The sequence below is a fragment of the Triticum dicoccoides genome, chromosome 2A (assembly GCF_002162155.2).
Source record: "Triticum dicoccoides isolate Atlit2015 ecotype Zavitan chromosome 2A, WEW_v2.0, whole genome shotgun sequence".
Lineage (NCBI taxonomy): Eukaryota > Viridiplantae > Streptophyta > Magnoliopsida > Poales > Poaceae > Triticum > Triticum dicoccoides.
This window is the reverse complement of record NC_041382.1, coordinates 315,176,333-315,200,368: the sequence shown is the minus strand read 5'-3', so window position 1 is coordinate 315,200,368 and position 24,036 is coordinate 315,176,333. Positions and strand designations below refer to the sequence as shown.

The 24,036-nt window shown below is 44.4% G+C and overlaps 1 protein-coding gene across 1 annotated transcript in view; it reads left to right on the top strand.

Annotated features, from left to right (window-relative positions):
• LOC119354457 overlaps nucleotides 1-3,683 on the top strand; it is a 14,665-nt gene extending 10,982 nt beyond the window's left edge. Inside the window, exons 5-6 of the mRNA XM_037621184.1 lie at nucleotides 2,704-2,785; nucleotides 2,910-3,683. Coding sequence (XP_037477081.1) covers nucleotides 2,704-2,785; nucleotides 2,910-3,349 — 522 coding nt within the window. The 3' untranslated portion in view covers nucleotides 3,350-3,683. The remainder of the gene's footprint in view (nucleotides 1-2,703; nucleotides 2,786-2,909) is intronic.
• Nucleotides 3,684-24,036: the final 20,353 nt, after the last annotated feature.

The following is a 24,036-nucleotide window of genomic DNA, read 5'->3' as shown; positions in this document are numbered from 1 at the left end:
ACTTACCACCTGTACATGTGTGTATATATACTGGCCCTTAGCCCGCTAGGAAATACAAGTTGCATATTTCCTAACATGGTATTAGAGCCCTAGGTTAATTTTTTACTCGTGCTCAGGTCCACGCGTGGCCGCCGTCATCTTTCCGGCCGCTGCTGCTCCTTCTTCCTCCGTCGCCACTGTACCTCGGACTGCTGCTGCCCCACCCCACCATCTCCAATCCACGCAGCTGCTTGATCTCATTCCGTTGTTCCTGCCCTCCGCCACCCACTCGCGCCTCTGCCCGCCGCCTGCCCTCTGCAGCCCTCCTGGCCGCTGCCCCCTTGGCTGCCTGCTTGCCACCCGATCCTCTGCCTCGCCGCCTCTGCTCCATGCCGGCTCACTCCGCTCCGCCACCCGAACTCTGCCTTGCCCGCTGGCTTGCTTTGCCTACCCCGTGCCCGTCGGCTCGCCTGTCCGAGTTTCGACGTTGTGCCACCTCCTGGTTCAGCGCCCAGCCGGCCCTATGGTTTGATCCCATTGAATCGAGTTGCTGGCCTCACCCGTGAACTAGATCGGTAAAAAAAGGTACAATGTCTTCGTCATCGGGCTATGTCGCAATCCCTCATCGCCCGGTGATTTTTGATGATACTAACTACACCGAGTTCTTTGCCTTTATGCGCATTCATATGTGTGGCCTTCGTCTATGGAGCGTTCTTTCTAGCAAGATTCTCTGTCCGCAGCGCTTTGTCCCTCTTGTGGCTCCTACTCCACCGACGCCACCAGTTCTTGCCTCGGATGCTTCCTAGGCTGATAGGGATGCTGCCAAGGTTGCTGATGATGTTGCAGTTACTGCTTATGAGCAACAAGCCTTGAACTACCAGGTGGCCCTTGACATGTATCGTGATGAGCTCTGTCTACACTCAGTGGTTTGATGATGATGCTCGTGCTGCGGTTGTTCTCAGTGCCAGTGTCCTATCTCAGTTTGCCTCTGAATTTATGGGCTCACTATTGTCTTTGAGGTAATGTGGACCCATTTTTGACACTGCTATCAGTCATTTGGTGATGCTCGTCAGCAAGGTGACTCCACTGTTGATGATTTCTACGCAGAGAGTTCTGCTATTTGGCGCCAGCTTGTCACTCTCCGTACTGCCGGTTGTGGTACCTGCCAGTGTTGAGTGTTATCAGGCTGTGCGGTCAGACTTGAAGTTTCAGCGCGTCTATGAGTTCTTAAGCCTCAGTACAGTCAACTTTTAGCTCGTGGTCATGTTTCTCTTATGGAGGCGCTTTCAGAGTGGTGCTGAGGAGACTTGCCTACGTGGTGCTGGTTTACTTGAGGTTCCCTCTGTGCTCACTGCACGCGATTCAGCTACGCGTTTGCTGCACCTGCTCTGGTGCTCCGCCGCCCCTACCCACTCCTGGTGGTGAGGGTCGCTCTCGTACTCACTGCAGCTACTGCAACAAGGATGGTCACCCTGAGTCTGATTGCTTCACGAAGAAGCGGCACATGCGCAACAAGGGGTGCACATGTTCTTATGGGACTCGTGCTTCTACTTCGAAATCCTCAACCATTGCCTTGACCGAGCAGGATATTGTGAGACTTAAACGTCTGCTTGCTGCTTCAGGTTCTTCGATGGGTGCTGCAGGTTCTTTGACTAATGCTTCTGGCACTGAGTAGTCTATCATTCCTATTAAGCAGGATGTCACATACACCCCCACTCAAGGAACCAACGTTCTCGTCGGCTCAGTAGGAACCTTCCTCTTGGCACACGTCAATCCGTCCAGTGCCGGCACATGTGCCATGACGGGCCACACACGCCATGCACCACATGCCCGCGCCCTAGAGCCACACACGGCCGTGTGACCACAAGGGTTGGCTCTGATATCATTTGGTAGTGACCCGGCCACAACCACCAGTTCCCAGCCGTTACGCCTGGCGTGATCTAGATTGCCCCCCACAGACCAAAACTAATGTTTCATGCGTACCCAGGAAGAATTTCCTGGTCGGTCATCCATTCTCAAATTACCCCTAGGTCAAGCACGCTGCACCTTGTTAACATCAGTAGTTATATTTCCTATTAAGGCAGGATATCGCTCACCACTTCTGTGTCAACCTAGATCCAGCTTTTCCCTTTCTCAAGGATCAACATTTTGTTATGCTGTCTGTTTCACTGAATTGCCTGCAGCCATAACGCAGTACTCATCTAGTGCTGTTGGTACTAATATTTGAATTATTTTCATATTAAGCCATTTTTGTGATATGCTAGGTGCTAGCCTGACTTTGGTTGATGTTGTACTAATGATATCTTTTGTAACTGAACTGTTTGGACAATTACAATTTCTTCCGAGTATTCTAGGTCTTCGGCAGTTTGTTTCAGACCTTCTCTAAAGAAAAAAGACCGGCTTATATTTCACACTGTTTTTCCTGGCAATGTTGTGTGGCATGCTTGCAAAGAATGCTCTTCTTTCTGAAAGTAGTTGACTAGAGCAACTGATGTGAGCGAAAGCAAACCCACACAGTAACAACCTTTCAACCTTATTGTTAGTTAGCTTGCTGCTTAATCACACTTGGGATCTCAGCCCAGAGAATTAGGTGCCTCATTGTTTGACATGCTTGCATGGCCAGCCTTAATATTGAGGCATACAGTACATGGAATTGTTTGACATGTTCCGTAAGAGCATATACTCTGATTCGACTTGATAGCCCTGTGCAACTTACATTTGCAGGGAATTCCTTATCCATCTTTGCCTAAGAAGGAAAAACCGAGGCGTGTGGAATTGTACTTCTCGAGTTGGCGTATTAGACCTGGTAATTCTTTTTCTTACTGCCAGTATTCCCTTCGATTGGATTTGTTCTGAACATTCCAGGTATAGCTATCCAATTGTTTGGACCTTTTTGACACTCGGTTCCTTTTCTCTGTGCAAAACTGCAGTTCAATCGCCCAAAAAAGATGGCCAGGAACCCATGGCATGTGAAGTAACTCTGTTTCACTACGAGGATATGGGCATACCCAAGGATGTTGCTAAAGTTGGTGTCCGCCACGGCATGTGGGGTGCTGTTAAAAAGCTGCAGTCCGGCTTTAGAGCATATCAGCTAATGAGAAAATCAGAAAACATCCTGTCACGCAGTGCCATCATGGCTCGGGTGACCACCAAGACATGCATTGCTGGTTCAGATGGCTCCTTGGATCAAGGGCCCTTCAGCACAGAACAAGCCAGTACAGAGGACGACAACTCCAGGGCAGTCCAACATGGTTTCGACTGGAAGTGGGTGGTGGTCGGTGGCGCGGTGGCTGCCGCTTGCGTGCTTAACACTGGAATTGTAGGGAAGGCCCTCTTACTTGGAGTTGCAAGAAGGCAGGCAAAGAAGTGATGAGCATCTACCAGCATCCACAAAGTGAGCTTCACGACCATCAGGGCCTGTCTCTGTCTAGAAAGTCGCAATCGAGACCGAGGATAAAGGAGTGAAATCCATACCATACTACAGGATGCAGATAATTCGGGTGCCTAATTTTGGATTGTGCCTTTTAAGCAGTATATTGCAAATGTGTCTTGCTATAACCGATTATGTGGTATCAGGAATCGTTAGATGACGATGTATCTGAAGATGTGAGTTCTGTTAACAACATTTGCTAACTTCCAAGTTCCAAGAGTGCACTTTTCAGCTTTGTACGTTCCATTGGGTTTTTCCTGATGTTTGCTGATGATTACCTCGTGCGGTGCTGAATTGAAGTGCACATTGACTGCGGAAGAACCTGTATGAAGCTAGATCCTTTTGGCAAGTGCGAACTTTCACTTGTGTTCATGCCATCATTTTGTGGCTGGCCACTGGCGCAAAAAGGATCCCCAATAGCGGGAGATAAAAGATTCGACGTGAAATATTACACTTTGGGCATCACATCAACATAGTTTTTTCAAGCAAGATGATTATAAATTTTTCAAGCGAGATGATTAGGAGGATAGTGGTCAACTCATGAAGGTTTAGCTAAATTTGACACTAATGCTTGCATTTTGTTGGATTTATTTCAGGTCTTCCGACTTCAAAGGAGATGTTTCCGTCGAATGCGAAGGCGTTTGTAGTGACTTCATCAATCTTAAGATGATGTGCTGACCTAGTCTTTTGGAGATGTTTATAGGGTAAAGTGTGTGCATTGGGTTCATAAAGGTAAGTGTATGTGCATACATATGAGCGTCAGACCAAACTTGTCTCAGGCTTGACCGACTAATCATAGTGGGTGTGGGTCCCATCAGTGCCACATCCCATCATGTGCCTCAATTCCTATGCGCACTTAACGCCGTACTACCTTCGTCCTTGTTTATTAGTCTCCTTTGTAATTGGTGCTAAATTTTGATCAAAAATTGAACTAACAAAATGTTAGTGTATGTCAAGTTGTCAACAAAAAATATATCGTTGGATTCATATTTAAACATAGTTTTCAAAGATATAATTTTTGATGACATGCGTGAACATTTTGTTAGTTAAATTTATGATCAAAATTTTACACAGATTACAATAAAGACCAATAAACCAGGGCGAAGGTAGTAATCGGGATGCAAAGAGCTTACTCTCCGTATGGCACATATTTACTGTCGCTTTTTCACCTTTCCAACACACTATATGGCAGATGGACAGAGGAGCATAGGGTTACGTTTAGTTTCTTCTGCCCTTTTCTTCTTCCTCACGCTGTTGCTGCGCTTCTCAGCTGCTCCATCGCAGAAGCGCTTCTTCGCAGTCCCTACGCACTGCCATGGGCCGCGGCCATTGTCTGATGAAGGGTGGTGAACCCGTCGACACCGGCCGAGGTGTCGCTGCCACGCCAAACAAGGAACGAGTCACCTCCAAGACAAAGGTCAAGTGGATGTTGTCCATGTGCAGCCAGCAAGTTCGCCTTGCCGCGAATGGATATCTTCCGCAGCCTACCATCGCCTTCACGTCTTAGGCACCGTGGCCGACAATGGGAACGTAAGTGTCGGTGTATAAAAATAGAGGATCTTTTTATACCTTTTTAGTTGTGTGCGGGCAGTCGCAGCCACATGCCTGCGGTCGTGTTTGGCGAGACAGAAGAGGAAGTAAAGACACAAGACTATCAGAGCCGTGCTCGAGGCCAGAGGCATGAAGAGCAGAGGGGTGAAGTGAAACTCCCCCGGCAAAGCCCTTGCTGGGGTGGCCTTCACGGCCCCGGCAAGAGCCTTGCCGGGGTGACTTGCCCAACACCAACAAGGCCGTCACCCTTGAGTCTAAGAGTCCCGACGCCATCGACCATATCAAAACCAAGGCTCGGGAGGCGCCTTCATGGTGCCATGTAGATCTTTGTGAAGACGAACCAAGAAACAGACAACAGCAAGGCTCCTTGCCGAGGATGCCCACGAGGTCCCGACAAGGCTCTTGCCAAAGATACCCACGAGCCCCCGGCAAGACTCTTGCCGAGGGCGCCCACAAGGCCTCGGCAAGACCCTTGCCGGGAAGATCCACAAGACCGCGGCAAGGCCTTGCCGCCCCGTCGCCACCCCAGTTCAGCGGTCGACGCACCAACTAAGCAGGTACCCACGTGGCAGTACGTGGTTCCTAGGCCAACTAGTCAAGCATCTACGTGGTGGCATGCAGATCTTCGGGAAGAGCCTGCCACCACACCAGCTCAGCAACTTGCCGGCCTACATGGCGCTGCATGCCTCGTTGGCCTGGAGGCGTGTCGGAACAAGGCGAAGCGGCGACGGATGGGACTGTTGGGGAACGTAGCAGAAATTCAAAATTTTCCTACGTGTCACCAAGATCTATCTATGGAGAGACCAGCAACGAGTAGAAAGAGAATGCATCTACATACCCTTGTAGATCACTAAGCGGAAGCGTTCAAGTGAACGGGGATGATGGAGTCGTACTCGTCGTGATTCAAATCACCGATGATCCTAGTGCCGAACGGACGGCACCTCCGCGTTCAACACACGTACAGCCCAGTGACGTCTCCCACGCCTTGATCCAGCAAGGAGAGAGGGAGAGGTTGAGGAAGACTTCATCCAACAGCAGCACAACGGCGTGGTGGTGGTGGAGGAGCGTGGCAATCCAGCAGGGCTTCGCCAAGCACCATGGGAGAGGAGGAGTAGGAAGAGAGGTAGGGCTGTGCCAGAACTTCGTGTATAGCTCCCATGCGCCTCCCCACTATATATAGGGGTGGAGGGGCTGGTTTCTTGCCCTCCAAGTCCATTGGGGCGTTGGCCAAGGTGGGAGGAAAGAAATCTCATTATTTCCTTCCCCACCGATTGTTATCCCCCCTTTTTAGGGATCTTGATCTTATCCCTTCGGGATATGATCTTATTCCTTCTAAGGGGGGATCTTGGTGCGCCTTGACCAGGGGTGTGGGGCCTTGCCCCCACTACCCATGTCCATGTGGGTCCCCCCATGCAGGTGGGCCCCACTCCGGAACCTTCTAGAACCTTCCCGGTACAATACCGAAAAATCCCGAACATTTTCCGGTGGCCAAAATAGGACTTCCCATATATAAATCTTTACCTCCGGACCATTCCGGAACTCCTCGTAACGTCCGGGATCTCATCCGGGACTCCGAACAACATTCGGTAACCACATACAAACTTCCTTTATAACCCTAGCGTCATCGAACCTTAAGTGTGTAGACCCTACGGGTTCGGGAGACATGTAGACATGACCGAGACGTTCTCCGGTCAATAACCAACAGCGGGATCTGGATACCCATGATGGCTCTCACATGTTCCACGATGATCTCATCGGATGAACCACGATGTCAAGGACTTAATCAATCCCGTATTCAATTCCCTTTGTCTATCGGTATGTTACTTACCCGAGATTCGATCGTCGGTATCCAATACCTTGTTCAATCTCGTTACCGGCAAGTCACTTTACTCGTTCCGTAACACATCATCCCGTGATCAACTCCTTGGTCACATTGCGCATATGATGATGTCCTACCGAGTGGGCCCAGAGATACCTCTCCGTTTACACGGAGTGACAAATCCCAGTCTCGATCCGCATAAAACAATAGATACTTTTGGAGATACCTGTAGTGCACCTTTATAGTCACCCAGTTACGTTGTGACGTTTGATACACCCAAAGCACTCCTACGGTATCCAGGAGTTACACGCTCTCATGGTCGAAGGAAGAGATACTTGACATTGGCAAAGCTCTAGCAAATGAACTACACGATCTTTTGTGCTAGTATTAGGATTGGGTCTTGTCCATCACATCATTCTCCTAATGATGTGATCCCGTTATCAACGACATCCAATGTCCATAGCCAGGAAACCATGACTATCTGTTGATCACAACGAGCTAGTCAACTAGAGGCTCACTAGGGACATATTGTGGTCTATGTATTCACACGTGTATTACGATTTCCGGATAATACAGTTATAGCATGAATAAAAGACAATTATCATGAACAAGGAAATATAATAATACTTTTATTATTGCCTCTAGGGCATATTTCTAACAGTCTCCCACTTGCACTAGAGTCAATAATCTAGTTCACATCGATATGTGATTAACACTCAAGGTCACATCCCCATGTGACTTACACCCAAAGAGTTTACTAGAGTCAATAATCTAGTTCACATTTACCATGTGATTAACACTCGATGAGTTCTGAGTTTGATCATGTTATGCTTGTGAGAGAGGTTATAGTCAACGGGTCTGAACCTTTTAGATCCGTGTGTGCTTTACAAATCTCTATGTCATCTCCTAGATGTAGCTACCACGCTCTATTTGGAGCTATTCCAAATAACTGTTCTACTAGGAGCTATACTAAAAGTTGCTCCATTATACGTATCCGGTATTTCTACTCAGAGCTATCCGGATAGGTGTTAAGCTTGCATCGACATAACTCTTTACGTCGAACTCTTTATCACCTCCATAATCGAGAAAATTCCTTAGTCCACTAGTTACTAAGGATAACTTTGATCGCTGTCCTGTGATCCATTCTTGGATCACTCTTGTACCCCTTGACTGACTCATGGCAAGGCACACTACAGGTGCGGTACACAGCATAGCATACTGTAGAGAGCCTATGATAAAAGCATAGGGGACGACCTTCGTCCTTTCTCTCTATTCTGCCGTGGTCAAGCTTTAAGTATTAACTTCGTACCTTACAACTCAGGCAAGAACTCCTTCTTTGACTGGTCCATCTTGAACACCTTCAAGATCATGTCAAGGTATGTGCTCATTTGAAAGTATTATTAAGCATTTTGATCTATCCTTATAGATCTTGATGCTCAATGTTCAAGTGGCTTAATCCAGGCTTTCCATTGAAAAACACTTTCAAAATAACCCTATATGCTTTCCAGAAATTCTACGTCATTTCTGATCAACAATATGTCAACAACATATACTCATCAGAAATTCTATAGTGCTCCCACTCACTTCTTTGGAAATACAAGTTTCTCATAAACTTTGTACAAACCCAAATTTTTTGATCATCATCAAAGCATACATTCCAACTCCCAGATGCTCACTCCAGTCCTTAGAAGGATTGCTGGAGCTTTGCATACTTATTAGCATCTTTCGGGATTGACAAAACCTTCCGGTTGTATCACATACAACCTTTCCTCATTAAAATCGTCGAGGAAACAATGTTTTGACATCCTATCTGCAAGATTTCATAAATAATGCAGTAATCGCTAATATAATTCCAACAGACTCTTAGCATCGCTACGAGTGAGAAAATCTCATCGTAGTCAACTCCTTGAACTTGTCGGAAAACATCTTAACGTCAAGTCGAGCTTTCTTAATGGTGACATTTACCATCATTGTCCGTCTTCCTTTTGAAATCCATCTGTACTCATTAGCCTTACGACCATCGAGCCGTTCTGCCAAAGTCTACACTTTGTTTTCATACATGGATCCTCTCTCGGATTTTATGGCCTCAAGCCATTTATCGGAATCCGGGCCCACCATCGCTTCTCCATAGCTCGTAGGTTCATTGTTGTCTAGCAACATGACCTTCAAGACAGGATTACGTACCACTCTGAAGTAGTACGCATCCTTGTCATCCTACGAGGTTTGGGAGTGACTTGATCCGAAGTTTCATGATCAATATCATAAGCTTCCACTTCAATTGGTGTAGGTGCCACAGGAACAACTCCCTGTGCCCTGTCACACACTAGTTGAAGAGACGGTTCAATAACCTCATCAAATCTCCACCATCCTCCCACTCAATTCTTTCGAGAGAAACTTTTCCTCGAGAAAGGACCCGATTCTAGAAACAATCCATATTGCTTTCGGATCTGAATTAGGAGGTATACCCAACTGTTTTGGGTTTCCTATGAAGATGCATTTTATCCGCTTTGGGTTCGAGCTTATCAACCTGAAACTTTTTCATATAAGCGTCGCAGCCCCAAACTTTTAAGAAACGACAACTTAGGTTTCTCTAAACCATAATTCATACGGTGTCATCTCATCGGAATTACGTGGTGCCCTATTTAAAGTGAATGTGGTTGTCTCTAATGCCTAACCCATGAACGATAGTGGTAATTCGATAAGAGACATCATGGTACGCACCATATCCAATAGGGTGCAACTATGATGTTCGGACACACCATCACATTATGGTGTTCCAGGCGGTATTAATTGCGAAACAATTTCCACAATGTCTTAATTGTGTGCCAAAACTCGTAACTCAGATATTCATCTCTATGATCATATCATAGACATTTTATCCTCTTGTCACAATGATCTACTACTTCACTCTGAAATTACTTGAACCATTCAATAATTCAGACTTGTGTTTCATCAAGTAAATATACTCAACATTTACTCGAATCATCTGTGAAGTAAGAACATAATGATATTCACTGCATGCCTCAGCACTCATTCGACTGCACACATCAAAATGTGTTACTTCCAACAAGTTGCTATCTTGTTCCATCTTACTGAAAATGAGGCTTTTCAGTCATCTTGCCCATGTGGTATGATTTGCATATCTCAAGTGATTCAAAATCAAGTGAGTCCGAACGATCCATTTGCATGGAGTTTCTTCATGCATATACACCAATAGACATGGTTCGCATGTCTTTTCAAAGACGAGTGAGTCCAAAGATCCATCAACATGGAGCTTCTTCATGCGTTTTATACCATTATGACTTACATGGCAGTGCCACAAGTAAGTGGTACTATCATTACTATCTTATATATTTTGGCATGAAAATGTGTATCACTACGACCGAGATTCAATAAACCATTCCTTTAGGTGCAAGACCATTGAAGGTATTATTCAAAAATAGAGTAACCATTATTCTCCTTAAATGAATAACCGTATTGCGATAGACATAATCCAATCATGTCTATGCTCAACGCAAACACCAATCTCGGTGGTAGAGGGAGCGTGCGATGCTTGATCATATCAACCTTGGAAACACTTCCAACATATATCGTCAGCTCACCTTTAGCTAGTCTCCGTTTATTCCGTAGCTTTTATTTCAAGTTACTAACACTTAGCAACCGAACCGGTATCCAATACCCTGGTGCTACTAGGAGTACTAGTAAAGTACACATTAACATAATGTATATCCAATATACTTCTATCGACCTTGCCAGCCTTCTCATCTACCAAGTATCTAGGGTAATGCTGCTCCAGTGGTTGTTCCCCTTATTACAGAAGCACTTAGTCTCGGGTTTGGGTTCAACCTTGGGTTTCTTCACTAGAGCAGCAGCTGAATTGCCGTTTCATGAAGTATCCCTTTGTTCCCTTGCCCTTCTTGAAACTAGTGGTTTCACCAACCATCAATAATTGATGCTCCTTCTTGATTTCTACTTTCGCGGTGTCAAACATCATGAATATTTCAAGGATCATCATATCTATCCCTGATATGTTATAGTTAATCACGAAGCTCTAGCAGCTTTGGGGAAACATCACTATCTCATCTGGAGGATCAACTCCCACTCGATTCAAGTGATTGTTGTGCTCAGACAATCTGAGCACAAGCTCAACGATTGAGCTTTTCTCCCTTAGTTTGCAGGCTAAGAAAATCGTCGGAGGTCTTATACCTCTTGACGTGGGCACGAGCCTGAAATCCCAATTTCAGCCCTCGAAACATCTCATATGTTCCGCGACGTTTCGAAAACGTCTTTGGTGCCTCTACTTAAACCATTTAATTGAACTATCACGTAGTTATCAAAACGTGTATGTCCGATGTTCGCAACATCGACAAACGACGTTGGGGTTCAGCACACCGAGCGGTGCATTAAGGACATAAGCTTTCTACTGATCGCATAATCGCTACTATCAACTTTCAACTATATTTTCTCTAGGAACATATCTAAACAGTGGAACTAAAGCGCGAGCTTACGACATAATTTGCAAAAGGTCTTTTGACTATGTTCAGGATAATTAAGTTCATCTTATGAACTCCCACTTAGATAGACATCCCTCTGGTCATCTAAGTGATCACATGATCCGAGTCAACTAGGCCGTGTCCGATCATCACGTGAGACGGACTAGTCATCATCGGTGAACATCTTCATGTTGATCGTATCTACCATACGACTCATGCTCGACCTTTCGGTCTCCGTGTTCCGAGGCCATGTCTGCACATGCTAGGCTCGTCAAGTTAACCCTAAGTGTTTTCGTTGTGTAAAACTGTCTTACACCCGTTGTATGTGAACGTAAGAATCCATCACATCCGATCATCACGTGGTGCTTAGAAGCGACGAACTGTAGCAACGGTGCACAGTTAGGGGAGAACACTTCTTGAAATTTTGTAAGGGATCATCTTATTTACTACCGTTGTCCTAAGCAAACAAGATGCATAAACATGATAAACATCACATGCAATCAAATAGTGACATGATATGGCCAATATCATTTTGCTCCTTTTGATCTTCATCTTCCGGGCTCCATGATCATCATCGTCACCGGCACGACACCATGATCTCCATCATCATGATCTCCATCATCGTGTCTTCATGAAGTTGTCACGCCAACGACTACTTCTACTTCTATGACTAACGCGTTTAGCAATAAAGTAAAGTAGTTTACATGGCGTTCTTCAATGACACGCAGGTCATACAATAAATAAAGACAACTCCTATGGCTCCTGCCGGTTGTCATACTCATCGACATGCAAGTCGTGAATCCTATTACAAGAACAAGATCAATCTCATACATCACATATCATTCATCACATTCTTCTTGGCCATATCACATCACATAGCATACCCTGCAAAAACAAGTTAGACGTCCTCTAATTGTTGTTGCATGTTTTACGTGGCTGCTATGGGTTTCTAGCAAGAACGTTTCTTACCTACGCAAGACCACAACGTGATATGCCAATTGCTATTTACCCTTCATAAGGACCCTTTTCATCGAATCCAATCCGACTAAAGTGGGAGAGACTGGCACCCGCTAGCCACCTTATGCACCAAGTGCATGTCAATCGGTGGAACCTGTCTCACGTAAGAGTACGTGTAAGGTCGGTCCGGGCCGCTTCATCCCACAATACCGTCGAAACAAGATTGGACTAGTAACGGTAAGCATATTGAACAACATCAACGCCCACAACTACTTTGTGTTCTACTCGTGCAAAGAATCTAAGCAATAGACCTAGCTCATGATGCCACTGTTGGGGAACGTAGCAGAAATTCAAAATTTTCCTACGTGTCACCAAGATCTATCTATGGAGAGACCAGCAACGAGTAGAAAGAGAATGCATCTACATACCCTTGTAGATCACTAAGCGGAAGCGTTCAAGTGAACGGGGATGATGGAGTCGTACTCGTCGTGATTCAAATCACCGATGATCCTAGTGCCGAACGGACGGCACCTCCGCGTTCAACACACGTACAGCCCGGTGACGTCTCCCACGCCTTGATCCAGCAAGGAGAGAGGGAGAGGTTGAGGAAGACTCCATCCAACAGCAGCACAACGGCGTGGTGGTGGTGGAGGAGCGTGGCAATCCAGCAGGGCTTCGCCAAGCACCATGGGAGAGGAGGAGTAGGAAGAGAGGTAGGGCTGTGCCAGAACTTCGTGTATAGCTCCCATGCGCCTCCCCACTATATATAGGGGTGGAGGGGCTGGTTTCTTGCCCTCCAAGTCCATTGGGGCGTTGTCCAAGGTGGGAGGAAAGAAATCTCATTATTTCCTTCCCCACCGATTGTTATCCCCCCTTTTTAGGGATCTTGATCTTATCCCTTCGGGATATGATCTTATTCCTTCTAAGGGGGGATCTTGGTGCGCCTTGACCAGGGGTGTGGGGCCTTGCCCCCACTACCCACGTCCATGTGGGTCCCCCCATGCAGGTGGGCCCCACTCCGGAACCTTCTAGAACCTTCCCGGTACAATACCGAAAAATCCCGAACATTTTCGGGTAGCCAAAATAGGACTTCCCATATATAAATCTTTACCTCCGGACCATTCCGGAACTCCTCGTGACGTCCGGGATCTCATCCGGGACTCCGAACAACATTCGGTAACCACATACAAACTTCCTTTATAACCCTAGCGTCATCGAACCTTAAGTGTGTAGACCCTACGGGTTCGGGAGACATGTAGACATGACCGAGACGTTCTCCGGTCAATAACCAACAGCGGGATCTGGATACCCATGATGGCTCCCACATGTTCCACGATGATCTCATCGGATGAACCACGATGTCAAGGACTTAATCAATCCCGTATTCAATTCCCTTTGTCTATCGGTATGTTACTTGCCCGAGATTCGATCGTCGGTATCCAATACCTTGCTCAATCTCGTTACCGGCAAGTCACTTTACTCGTTCCGTAACACATCATCCCGTGATCAACTCCTTGGTCACATTGCGCATATGATGATGTCCTACCGAGTGGGCCCAGAGATACCTCTCCGTTTACACGGAGTGACAAATCCCAGTCTCGATCCGCATAAAACAATAGATACTTTCGGAGATACCTGTAGTGCACCTTTATAGTCACCCAGTTACGTTGTGACGTTTGATACACCCAAAGCACTCCTACGGTATCCAGGAGTTACACGCTCTCATGGTCGAAGGAAGAGATACTTGACATTGGCAAAGCTCTAGCAAATGAACTACACGATCTTTTGTGCTAGTCTTAGGATTGGGTCTTGTCCATCACATCATTCTCCTAATGATGTGATCCCGTTATCAACGACATCCAATGTCCATAGCCAGGAAACCATGACTATCTGTTGATCACAACGAGCTAGTCAACTAGAGGCTCACTAGGGACATATTGTGGTCTATGTATTCACACGTGTATTACGATTTCCGGATAATACAGTTATAGCATGAATAAAAGACAATTATCATGAACAAGGAAATATAATAATACTTTTATTATTGCCTCTAGGGCATATTTCCAACAGGGACATGCTTAGCTGTCGTCCCCGATAAAGCAAGAGGACACCTATAGGATCGAAAGTATGTCTAGAGGGGGGGGGGTGATTAGACTACTTGACCAAATAAAAATATAGCATTTTCTCAATTTTAAGTCTTGGCAGATTTTAGCAACTTGGCACTAGTCAAGCAATCAACCTACACATACAAGTCCAAGAGTATAGTAGCGGAATGTAAAACATTGCACATGAAGGTAAAGGGAGGTGTTTGGAGGAGCAAACGCAATGTAGACACGGGAATTTTTGGCGTGGTTCCGATAGGCGGTGCTATCGTACATCCACGTTGATGGAGACTTCAACCCACGAAGGGTAACGGTTTCGCGAGTCCACGAAGGGCTCCACCCACGAAGGGTCCACGGAGAAGCAACCTTGTCTATCCCACCATGGCCATCGCCCATGAAGGACTTGCCTCACTAGGGTAGATCTTCACGAAGTAGGCGATCTCCTTACTCGTACAAACTTCTTGGTTCAACTCTACAATCTTGACGGAGGCTCCCAAGCGACACCTAACCAATTTAGGAGACACCACTCTCCAAAAGGTAATAGACGGTGTGCTGATGATGAAATCCTTGCTCTTGTGCTTCAAATGATAGTCTCCCCAACACTCAACTCTCTCTCTCATTGATTTGGATTTGGTGGAAAGATGATTTGAGTGGAAAGCAACTTGGAGAAGGCAAGAGATCAAGATTCATATGGTTGGAATGGAATATCTTGACCTCAACACATGAGTATGTGGTTCTTTTTCAGAAAATGTATGATGAAAGTGTAGGCATGTTCTGATGAGTCTCCTCATGAATGAAGAGTGGGTGGAGGGGTATATATAGTCTCCACATAAAATCTAATCGTTACACACAAATCACCAAACTCGATGGGACCGAATAATGAAACTCGGTTGGACCGATTTAGTTCAAACTGTGAACGTTAGGATTTTCGGTGGGACCGACATGTCAACTCGGTGAGACCGATTTCATTAGGGTTAGGGCATAACGTAATCTTGATGAGACCGATTACACAAACTCGGTGGGACCGATTTTGGTAATAAGCTAATCAGGGAATTGGTCAAGCAAACTCGTTGGGATCGATTCGCTCATCTCGGTGAGACCGAAACGTAACGAAGGGGAAATAGAGAGTTTGCATTGCGAACTCGGTGGGACCGATCGCTCATTTCGGTTGGACCGAAATGTTACGAAGGGAAATATAGAGTTTGCAATCCCATCTCAGTGAGACCGAGATCTCTATCGGTGAGACCGAAAAGACTAGGGTTTTGTGGCAGTGGCTATGTCAAATTAACCCGATGGCGCCAGATAGAAAGTTTCGGTGGGGTCGAGTTTGACTTTTGGTTTGGGACATATGTGGATATGAGAAAGTGGTTGAGGGTTTGGGAGCATATCACTAAGCATTTTGAGCAAATAACTCATTAAGCAACACCTCATCCCCTTTTAATAGTATTGGCTTTTCTATGGACTCAATGTAATCTTGGATCACTAAAAGTAAAATGTAGAGTCTTGAGCTTTAGAGATTGAGTCAATCTTTTGTCCTTAGCATTTTGAGGGGTTCATATTTCTAATCCATGTTATGCCAATCATTGAGCTTTCTTGAAATATTTATCTTGAAATAGTATTAGCTCAATGAGCTATATGTTATTAGGAATTACCAAAACCACTCAGAGATAGTTGCACTTTCAATCTCCTTCCTTTTGGTAATTGATGAAAACATATAGATCAAAGCTTCGACAAATAATTATAAGATTGAAATACATCGTCGCTTTGAGAAGTATGTGATAAGCAAGAGCTCCCCTAAATTTGTGCATTATTTAAAATTTGCTTTTGCATGCAAATACACAATCATTAAAGTAGCATATGATCTTTGTGGAGCGCTCAAAATGATGAAAATTAAAAACATGCACTCATCACCTAGCAAAATGAATGATCGTATACAGAATATAAGAGATAATATCATCCAAGCAAGCATTAAAGTAGCATATGATCAATCACATGATCAAGCAAGTATCTCACATAGACAAAGACATAGTGTATCAACCAAGCGCATAAAAAGGTTCAACCAAAAACAAGAGAGATAAAAGGTAAAACACTCTCTCTCGAAGCCTATGATCTATATATATTTCTCCCTCTTTGGCAACAAGTTATTAGAAGTTTGAAAATGCATAGTGCTATCCGTCTCTCAGGCTCGGTCTTCGGGAGGTGGTGTAGAGAGAACTCCAAGGACGAAGGGATCTGTTGATGTAGTTGGAGCTGGTGGAGTGGCTGCCGGAGGTGGCACTGAAGCTGTAGCTGCTGGTGCAGATGAAGTAGCTCTAGAATTAGGTACATGCACTGCAGCAGACCTCTGACTCCTTGGTACTCGCTGAAAGTCATCAGTAGTTGTCTTCCCTCTCCTCTCTTCTGCTTCCTTCTAGAGCTGCTCAACTGCAGTCTATATCTCAGTTACCTTGAGGTCAAGATCATAAAACTTTGTCTCAACAATCCTTTCCAGGCTCTCTTGATTCTGAGTCAGGGTGGCCCAGTCCTTCTCAATCCTCAGTGTAGATTGGATGAGGTATGCAAGCTGATCTTGCTTGCTTTTCAGAAAAACTTGAGATGCTTCCTCCAAACTAGGCATCTTGGCAGCTTTCTCAGCCTTAACTTTAGTTCTTTTCTCTTGTGCTTGAGCTGATGACGGTTCATTCTCATTCATGACAACTTCATTATCTTGAAACTCTGGAAGCAAGGGTAAGTGCTGTTTGTCCAACAAGTATGTTCCTGTGCCCATCTTGGAGTTGATAATCTCCTGAATATGTGGAGCATACCCACAACTTCTCTTTTTGTCAGCAGCTATTCTCTTGATTGTCTCTACAATCAAACTCATGACTTTATACTTTTGAGGGGCATCAAAGATTTGCAGCAAGTTGATGGAATGTCCTTTAACCATCTTATGATCTCCAGACTTGGGTAACAATGTGTGCCTTAGGATGGTGTTGATGGTAGGCAGACCAGACAACAAGTAATGTACTGATCCAAACTTGTGGATCTCCAAAGTTTTATCTGGAATATCTTTGTACATGTTTGCCATGGAGTTGTGGTCTTTCTTCTTCTTGGCATACACATCCAAGTCATCCTCATGTTCCTCTAGGGCATTCATCAGCTTGGCCCATTCTTCAATAGTGGATTGGTACGTAGTACCTTCAGACATCCATATGATCTTCCCATCTGGGTAAAAGTGAGTAGTGGAGTAAAACTGCATGATCAACTCATCATTCCATTTTGTGAGCTTTTGTCCAACAAACGCATCTACTCCACATGCTTTGAAGCTGTCATTACTCCTGGAAAGTGATCTTCATTCTTCTTGATGAATTCCCAATCAACTCATCTCATGTCACAAACAATGGGCTTCTTGTCAAGCAAAATTGTCTTATAGAAGTCTTGCTGTTCTTTGGTACAAAATATGTAATCAACTGCAGTTCTTCTCCTTACAACATAGGGATCAAACTATCTCCACAATCTCAGTCCAGCATCTTTTCTGATATGCATGTCTTCAGCCACTGGATGAGTATCATTGTGGTCTGGGATCTTGGATTTCAATTTCCTCAAAACAAGAGACTCATCATCCTCTTCTTCAGCTTGAGGCACTGGGGCCTTATTCTTCTCTTCTGCAGGAATATTTCTAGTGTTTCTCTTGGGCTTTGACTTCTAAGCTTGAGCTTTGGGAGCAAAATTGGGCTTCGATGTTGCAGCCCCTGACTTGATAGCATCTCCCATGAGCTTCTGAGCTGTGGGTGTTGGAGCATCCTCTTTCTCTTCCTCTTCTTCTGCTAGATCCTTAAATATGGATGATCTCCCTAAAACTCTGGCAGTGGTCTTCTTGACCCTCTCTTTTCTCTTCTTGCCTTCTCCAGCCTCTTTGGGTTCAAGAGTGAATTCCATTGTTTCTTCCAAGGCTGCTTTCCTAGGCTTGGATGTTGGCACTCTATTGGCAGGTGCCTTCTTGTGCATCCATGGCTTTGTTGTAGCAGCTGACCCATATCCCTTCTTCAAGACTTTCTTCTTTGAGGTGGCCTCATCCTCAACAGCCACATAATCTTCATCCTCAGAGTTTGAGGTTCTCTTCTTCCTTGCTCTAGTGGCCACCTTGGGCAAGTTACTAGGTGTGCTTCTACTGCACTCATCATAGCTACTTGAGGGATCTGAACCCTCACTCAATTACACATGTTCTTCAGATCTGTTCTGACTGTCACTCTGGTCAGACATCTTGGCAATCACTGACAGCAAACCCTGTGAATAGATGTATATAAGGTAGGTGGATGAGCACCACAAAGTGCAGAGTTTTTGTAAAACAGATGAGTCAAAAACTTAGTTTTAGTTCTCCACAGAAAGCATTTCAGAGCTATCGATTTGATAAACTCGGTGATACCGAAGCAACTTTTGGAACCTAAACTAGTGAACTCGGTCAGACCGAGTCACAGTTCGGTGGCACCGAGACTGCTAGGGTTTCACAGAGAATCGAACTCGGTCACACTGATTTGCAATTTTACGGTCAGACCGAAAATGCATGTGCTATGGCCTAACCCAAATTGGTGAGACCGATTTCTACAACTCGGTCGGTCCGAGATGAGTTCGACGAAGACCTAACCCTAAATTTTCAAATCCAATCTAACCTAAAGGAAGTTTTCAGGGGATGGATTATTTGCATACGTGGTCATGATCATGGCAAAGCAATGTGCTATGAATCAGAGTTAAGGAATTAGCACATAGAGTCGAACCCATACCCTAGTTCGGCGAGGTTCGCTACGGCGGCAACGACGGAGCAGATTTCCGTTGACGGCGATGGAAACCAGCGGCGGGAGGTCGCTGGCGGCGAGGAGACAATCCGGAGACCTGAGGAGGCAGAGCAGGATACACGCGCGGGCTGAGGAGTTTGAAGAAATTTCCAAAATCTCACCCGGGGGTATATATATTCCGACCCTGTCGGTGTGACCGAGTGGAACAACTCGGTGGCACCGAGATGCAGAATCGCAAGCGGTCTCAGTGTGACCGAGAAGTTCAAATCGGTTGCACCGAGATGGAAAACCTAGATCAACTTAGTGAACTCGGTGTGACCGAAATGGATGACTCGGTCATACCAAAATGCACAAAGAGGTTTTGGAAGTTTAAGTCTATGACGAATCAGGGACTCCGAGTGCTCCTCACACAGAGTGGTTCGAATATGACTTGATCAAACTTTGTGATGTAGCATGAATAGAGTTTGAGACGAGAAAAGCATAGATAGCTAGAGGGAGTTCTTAGGCATTCTTGTCCATCCACTTGGCAAAAGAGAAAAACGCCGAACAATCAAAACAACAAGTGGATGTCGTCGAATGAGTAAAATATGCAACCGACATACTCACACAATAAAATGGCAAATGAAATATGTGGTAAAGCATGCACAAACACTCTAGCATCTATCAAGCAATTGGCGATGACTAGGTCATCTATATATGAGTATATTGACTGAGGAGTCAAATGAGAACATTTGACCGTAGGTCATGCTCATTGTTTAAGCACAAGTGGGGTTGCCACTTTTACATAAAGCATTGTTGTATTCACATCATTAGAGTTGCTTTAGCTCAATTGATTAGAGTAAAGCTCCCCCTAGATGTGATATCCCCCCTAAGAGGGATGAAATAACCTTGGGTTTTGTCGATGATGACTTCATGTAGGTGTTGAAGATGTAGATGCTCAATGTTGATGTAGATCATTTGGAGCAATCCATTGGAGTGAGTTGCACTTTCAATACCTACACGAGTTAGTCCCACAAGAAACAAATAAGGATATCCATACACATAGACTGATGTTCACATAAGATGATGTCCATGAAAGCATTAGGTTACCTTGTCCCTTGTCTTACCAACAAGAGGGTTTGTGACTCCTTGAACTAGTGCAAGATATGGAAGTTGTTTGCACATGTCCTTGCCAAAAGATATGAGTGAAGTATGTTGGCGGAGTCACCCTCAAGAACTCTCTAATTCTTTTTCTTTGAGATCCACACCATCTTGATGGGAATCCTTGGAGTTGTAGTCATACTTGATGAAGTGGAACTTGATGTAGTCTTGGGAACCCACTTGACCAAGGCCTTGGGAGCTTCTTCAAATGCATCAATCTCTTCTTGAAGCTTGTCCTTTCCTTTTTGCTTGTGGTCTTGTGGTGGAAGATCATCTTGAGCTTGTGTTCCTTGGAAAGAAGTAGGATCATACTTCTCTTGTTGATGAACAAACTTTGTCTTGGGTATTGATCTTCTTCCCACTCAACTCCATTGGCATTGAACCTTCGTTCACAACCAATTCCTTGATTCTTCCAGTGTCTTCCTTGCTTGCGTACAATTTTCTCAAATTTCTTACTTCCGGCAAGGCTTTTGTAAACACCGTTCTCTATAATCCCCTTAAATAAGCTATTTTCTTGCTCAAGTGTAACTTGGCTAAGAGAATCATTAGTAGAATCAAGAGAACTACTAGAAGCAATAATATTGGATTTAGCATGGTTATTGTTACTACTAGAAGAAGAATCTTTCTTACTCTTGTTGCTAGATTTAACTTGTGGCATGTAAATAGACAAGAGTAAATGATTGGCAATGTAAGAAGAACTTTTCTTGCGAAGATCATCATTGATTGCTTTTAAGAACACATGCTCTTGCTCAAGGTTGAGCTTTTCAAAGCGTAACTTTTCATGAGTCTTTAAAAGCTCTCGATGATTTTCCAAGGTAGTTTCATGAGCTAACTTAAGAGTGTTTAGTTCTTTGGTTAGATGCTCAATCTCCTTCTTATCATCGTCATTCGTTTTATCTTGATTAGCATGATTAATAGCAAGTTCATCATAATTTTCATCACTAGAATTGTCAAGAAGTAAATCATCATCACCTAGCAAATCATCTTCATCACTATTGAAATCAACATACTCGGGGTGTGATACCTTTGGACCTTTAGCCATGAAGCATCTTCCAATTCCTTCATTTGGTGACTCAAATATGCCATAGGAGTTGGTTGACACAAGTGCTAGACCGGCAACACCTTCATCTTGAGTATATTCAGAGTCAGAGTGATAACTTCTTTCAGAGTGATTGTCGGAGTCGGAGCCGGATACCCATTCACCAACATAAGATTGATGTCTTCGTTTTGTGTAGATCCTTGATGATTTGTCCTTCCTTTCCGAATCCTTGCTTCTCCGTGATGTTCTTCGTTCATACCGGTCATCTCTACTCCTTCTCTCTCTTTGTGGTGATTCTTCTCTTCTACTTCTTCTTTTGGGAGAATCTTCTCTTCTTTTGTAGGAAGCCGTACAATCATTGGAGTAGTGTCCGGGTCTTTCACAATCGTAGGAATTTCATTCACGACTCGAAGATCTTTTGTCATTGTAGGACCTTGACTTGGAACTTCTCTCCTTGCTTCTACTCTTGTAGAACTTGTTGAAGTTCTTCACCATTAGGCTCAATTCTTCATTGAAGGCTTGTTTCTCACTTGATGATATGGGAGCATTACATGAGGCTTTGTAAGCACCACTTGACTTGTTGTGAAGCTCTTCCTTATCCTTGAGTGACATCACATGAGCAACAATTCTTCCAATGACGTTGGCTTGAGACCTTTGTAATTGGGCATCATTTGGATCAATGTGCACACGGTATCATATTTTCCATCCAAGGCTCTTAGGATCTTCTTAATGATGAATCTATCGGTCATCTCTTCACTTCCTAAGCCGGCAATCTCATTTGTGATGAGAGCAAGCCTAGAGTACATTTCAGCGACACCTTCACCATCCTTCATCTTGAATTTGTCAAGTTGACTTTGAAGCCCATCCAATTTGGATTCCTTGACGGAGTCGGTACCTTCGTGCATATCAATCAAAGTATCCCAAATTTCCTTTGCATTCTCAAGACGACTGATTTTGTTAAATTTTTCGGGGCACAATCCGTTGAAGAGAATATCACAAGCTTGAGCATTGTATTGCAGCATCTTCAACTCTTCCGCACTAGCTTCACGGTTCGGTTCTCTCCCATCAAACAATTCACCTTGCAAGCCAATAAACACAATAACCCAAACGACGGGGTTATGTTCAAGAATATGCATTTTCATCTTATGCTTCCAACTAGCAAAATTAGTACCATCAAAGTAAGGACCTCTACGGTGGTAATTTCACTCGCTAGACGCCATACTCTCCTAGGTTGTGAAACCAAGGCTATGATCACCAAAAGCTATGGAAATCAAGGAAAATGGAGACCAAAACTCTGATACCACTTGTAGGATCGAAAGTATGTCTAGAGGGGGGGGTGATTAGACTACTTGACCAAATAAAAATCTATCATTTTCCCAATTTTAAGTCTTGGCAGATTTTAGCAACTTGGCACTAGTCAAGCAATCAACCTACTGATGTCTACTACACAATATTCTTCTTGTAGACGTTGTTGGGCCTCCAAGTGCAGAGGTTTGTAGGACAGTAGCAAATTTCCCTCAAGTGGATGACCTAAGGTTTATCAATCCGTGGGAGGTGTAGGATGAAGATGGTCTCTCTCAAGTAACCCTGCAACCAAATAACAAAGAGTCTCTTGTGTCCCCAACACACCCAATACAATGGTAAATTGTATAGGTGCACTAGTTCGGTGAAGAGATGGTGATACAAGTGCAATATGGATGGTAGATATAGGTTTTTGTAATCTGAAAATATAAAAACAGCAAGGTAAGTAATGATAAAAGTGAGCGTAAACGGTATTGCAATGCTAGGAAACAAGGCCTAGGGTTAATACTTTCACTAGTGCAAGTTCTCTCAACAATAATAACATAATTGGATCATATAACTATCCGTCAACATGCAACAAAGAGTCACTCCAAAGTCACTAATAGCGGAGAACAAATGAAGAGATTATTGTAGGGTACGAAACCACCTCAAAGTTATTCTTTCTGATCGATCTATTCAAGAGTTCATATTAAAATAATATGAAGCTATTCTTTCCGTTCAATCTATCATAGAGTTCGTACTAGAATAACACCTTAAGACACAAATCAACCAAAACCCTAATGTCACCTAGATACTCCAATGTCATCTCAAATATCCGTGGGTATGATTATACGATATGCATCACACAATCTCAGATTCATCTATTCAACCAACACAAAGAACTTCAAAGAGTGCCCCAAAGTTTCTATCGGAGAGTCAAGACGAAAACGTGTGCCAACCCCTATGCATAAGTTAACGAGGTCACAAAACTCGCAAGTTGATCACCAAAACATACATCAAGTGGATCACATGATATCCCATTGTCACCACAGATAAGCACGTGCAAGACATACATCAAGTGTTCTCAAATCCTTAAAGACTCAATCTGATAAGATAACTTCAAAGGGAAAACTCAATTCATCACAAGAGAGTAGAGGGGGAGAAACAACATAAGATCCAACTATAATAACAAAGCTCGTGATACATCAAGATCATACCACCTCAAGAACACGAGAGAGAGATCAAACACATAGCTACTGGTACATACCCTCAGCCCCGAGGGTGAACTACTCCCTCCTCGTCATGGAGAGCGCCGTGATGATGAAGATGGCCACCGGAGAGGGATTCCCCCCTCTGGCAGGGTGCCGGAACGGGTTTAGATTGGTTTTCGGAGATCAACTCCTGATCTATTCAGTTCCCCAATGTTTTTAGGGTATATTGATATATATAGGCGAAAGAAGTCGGTCAGTGGAG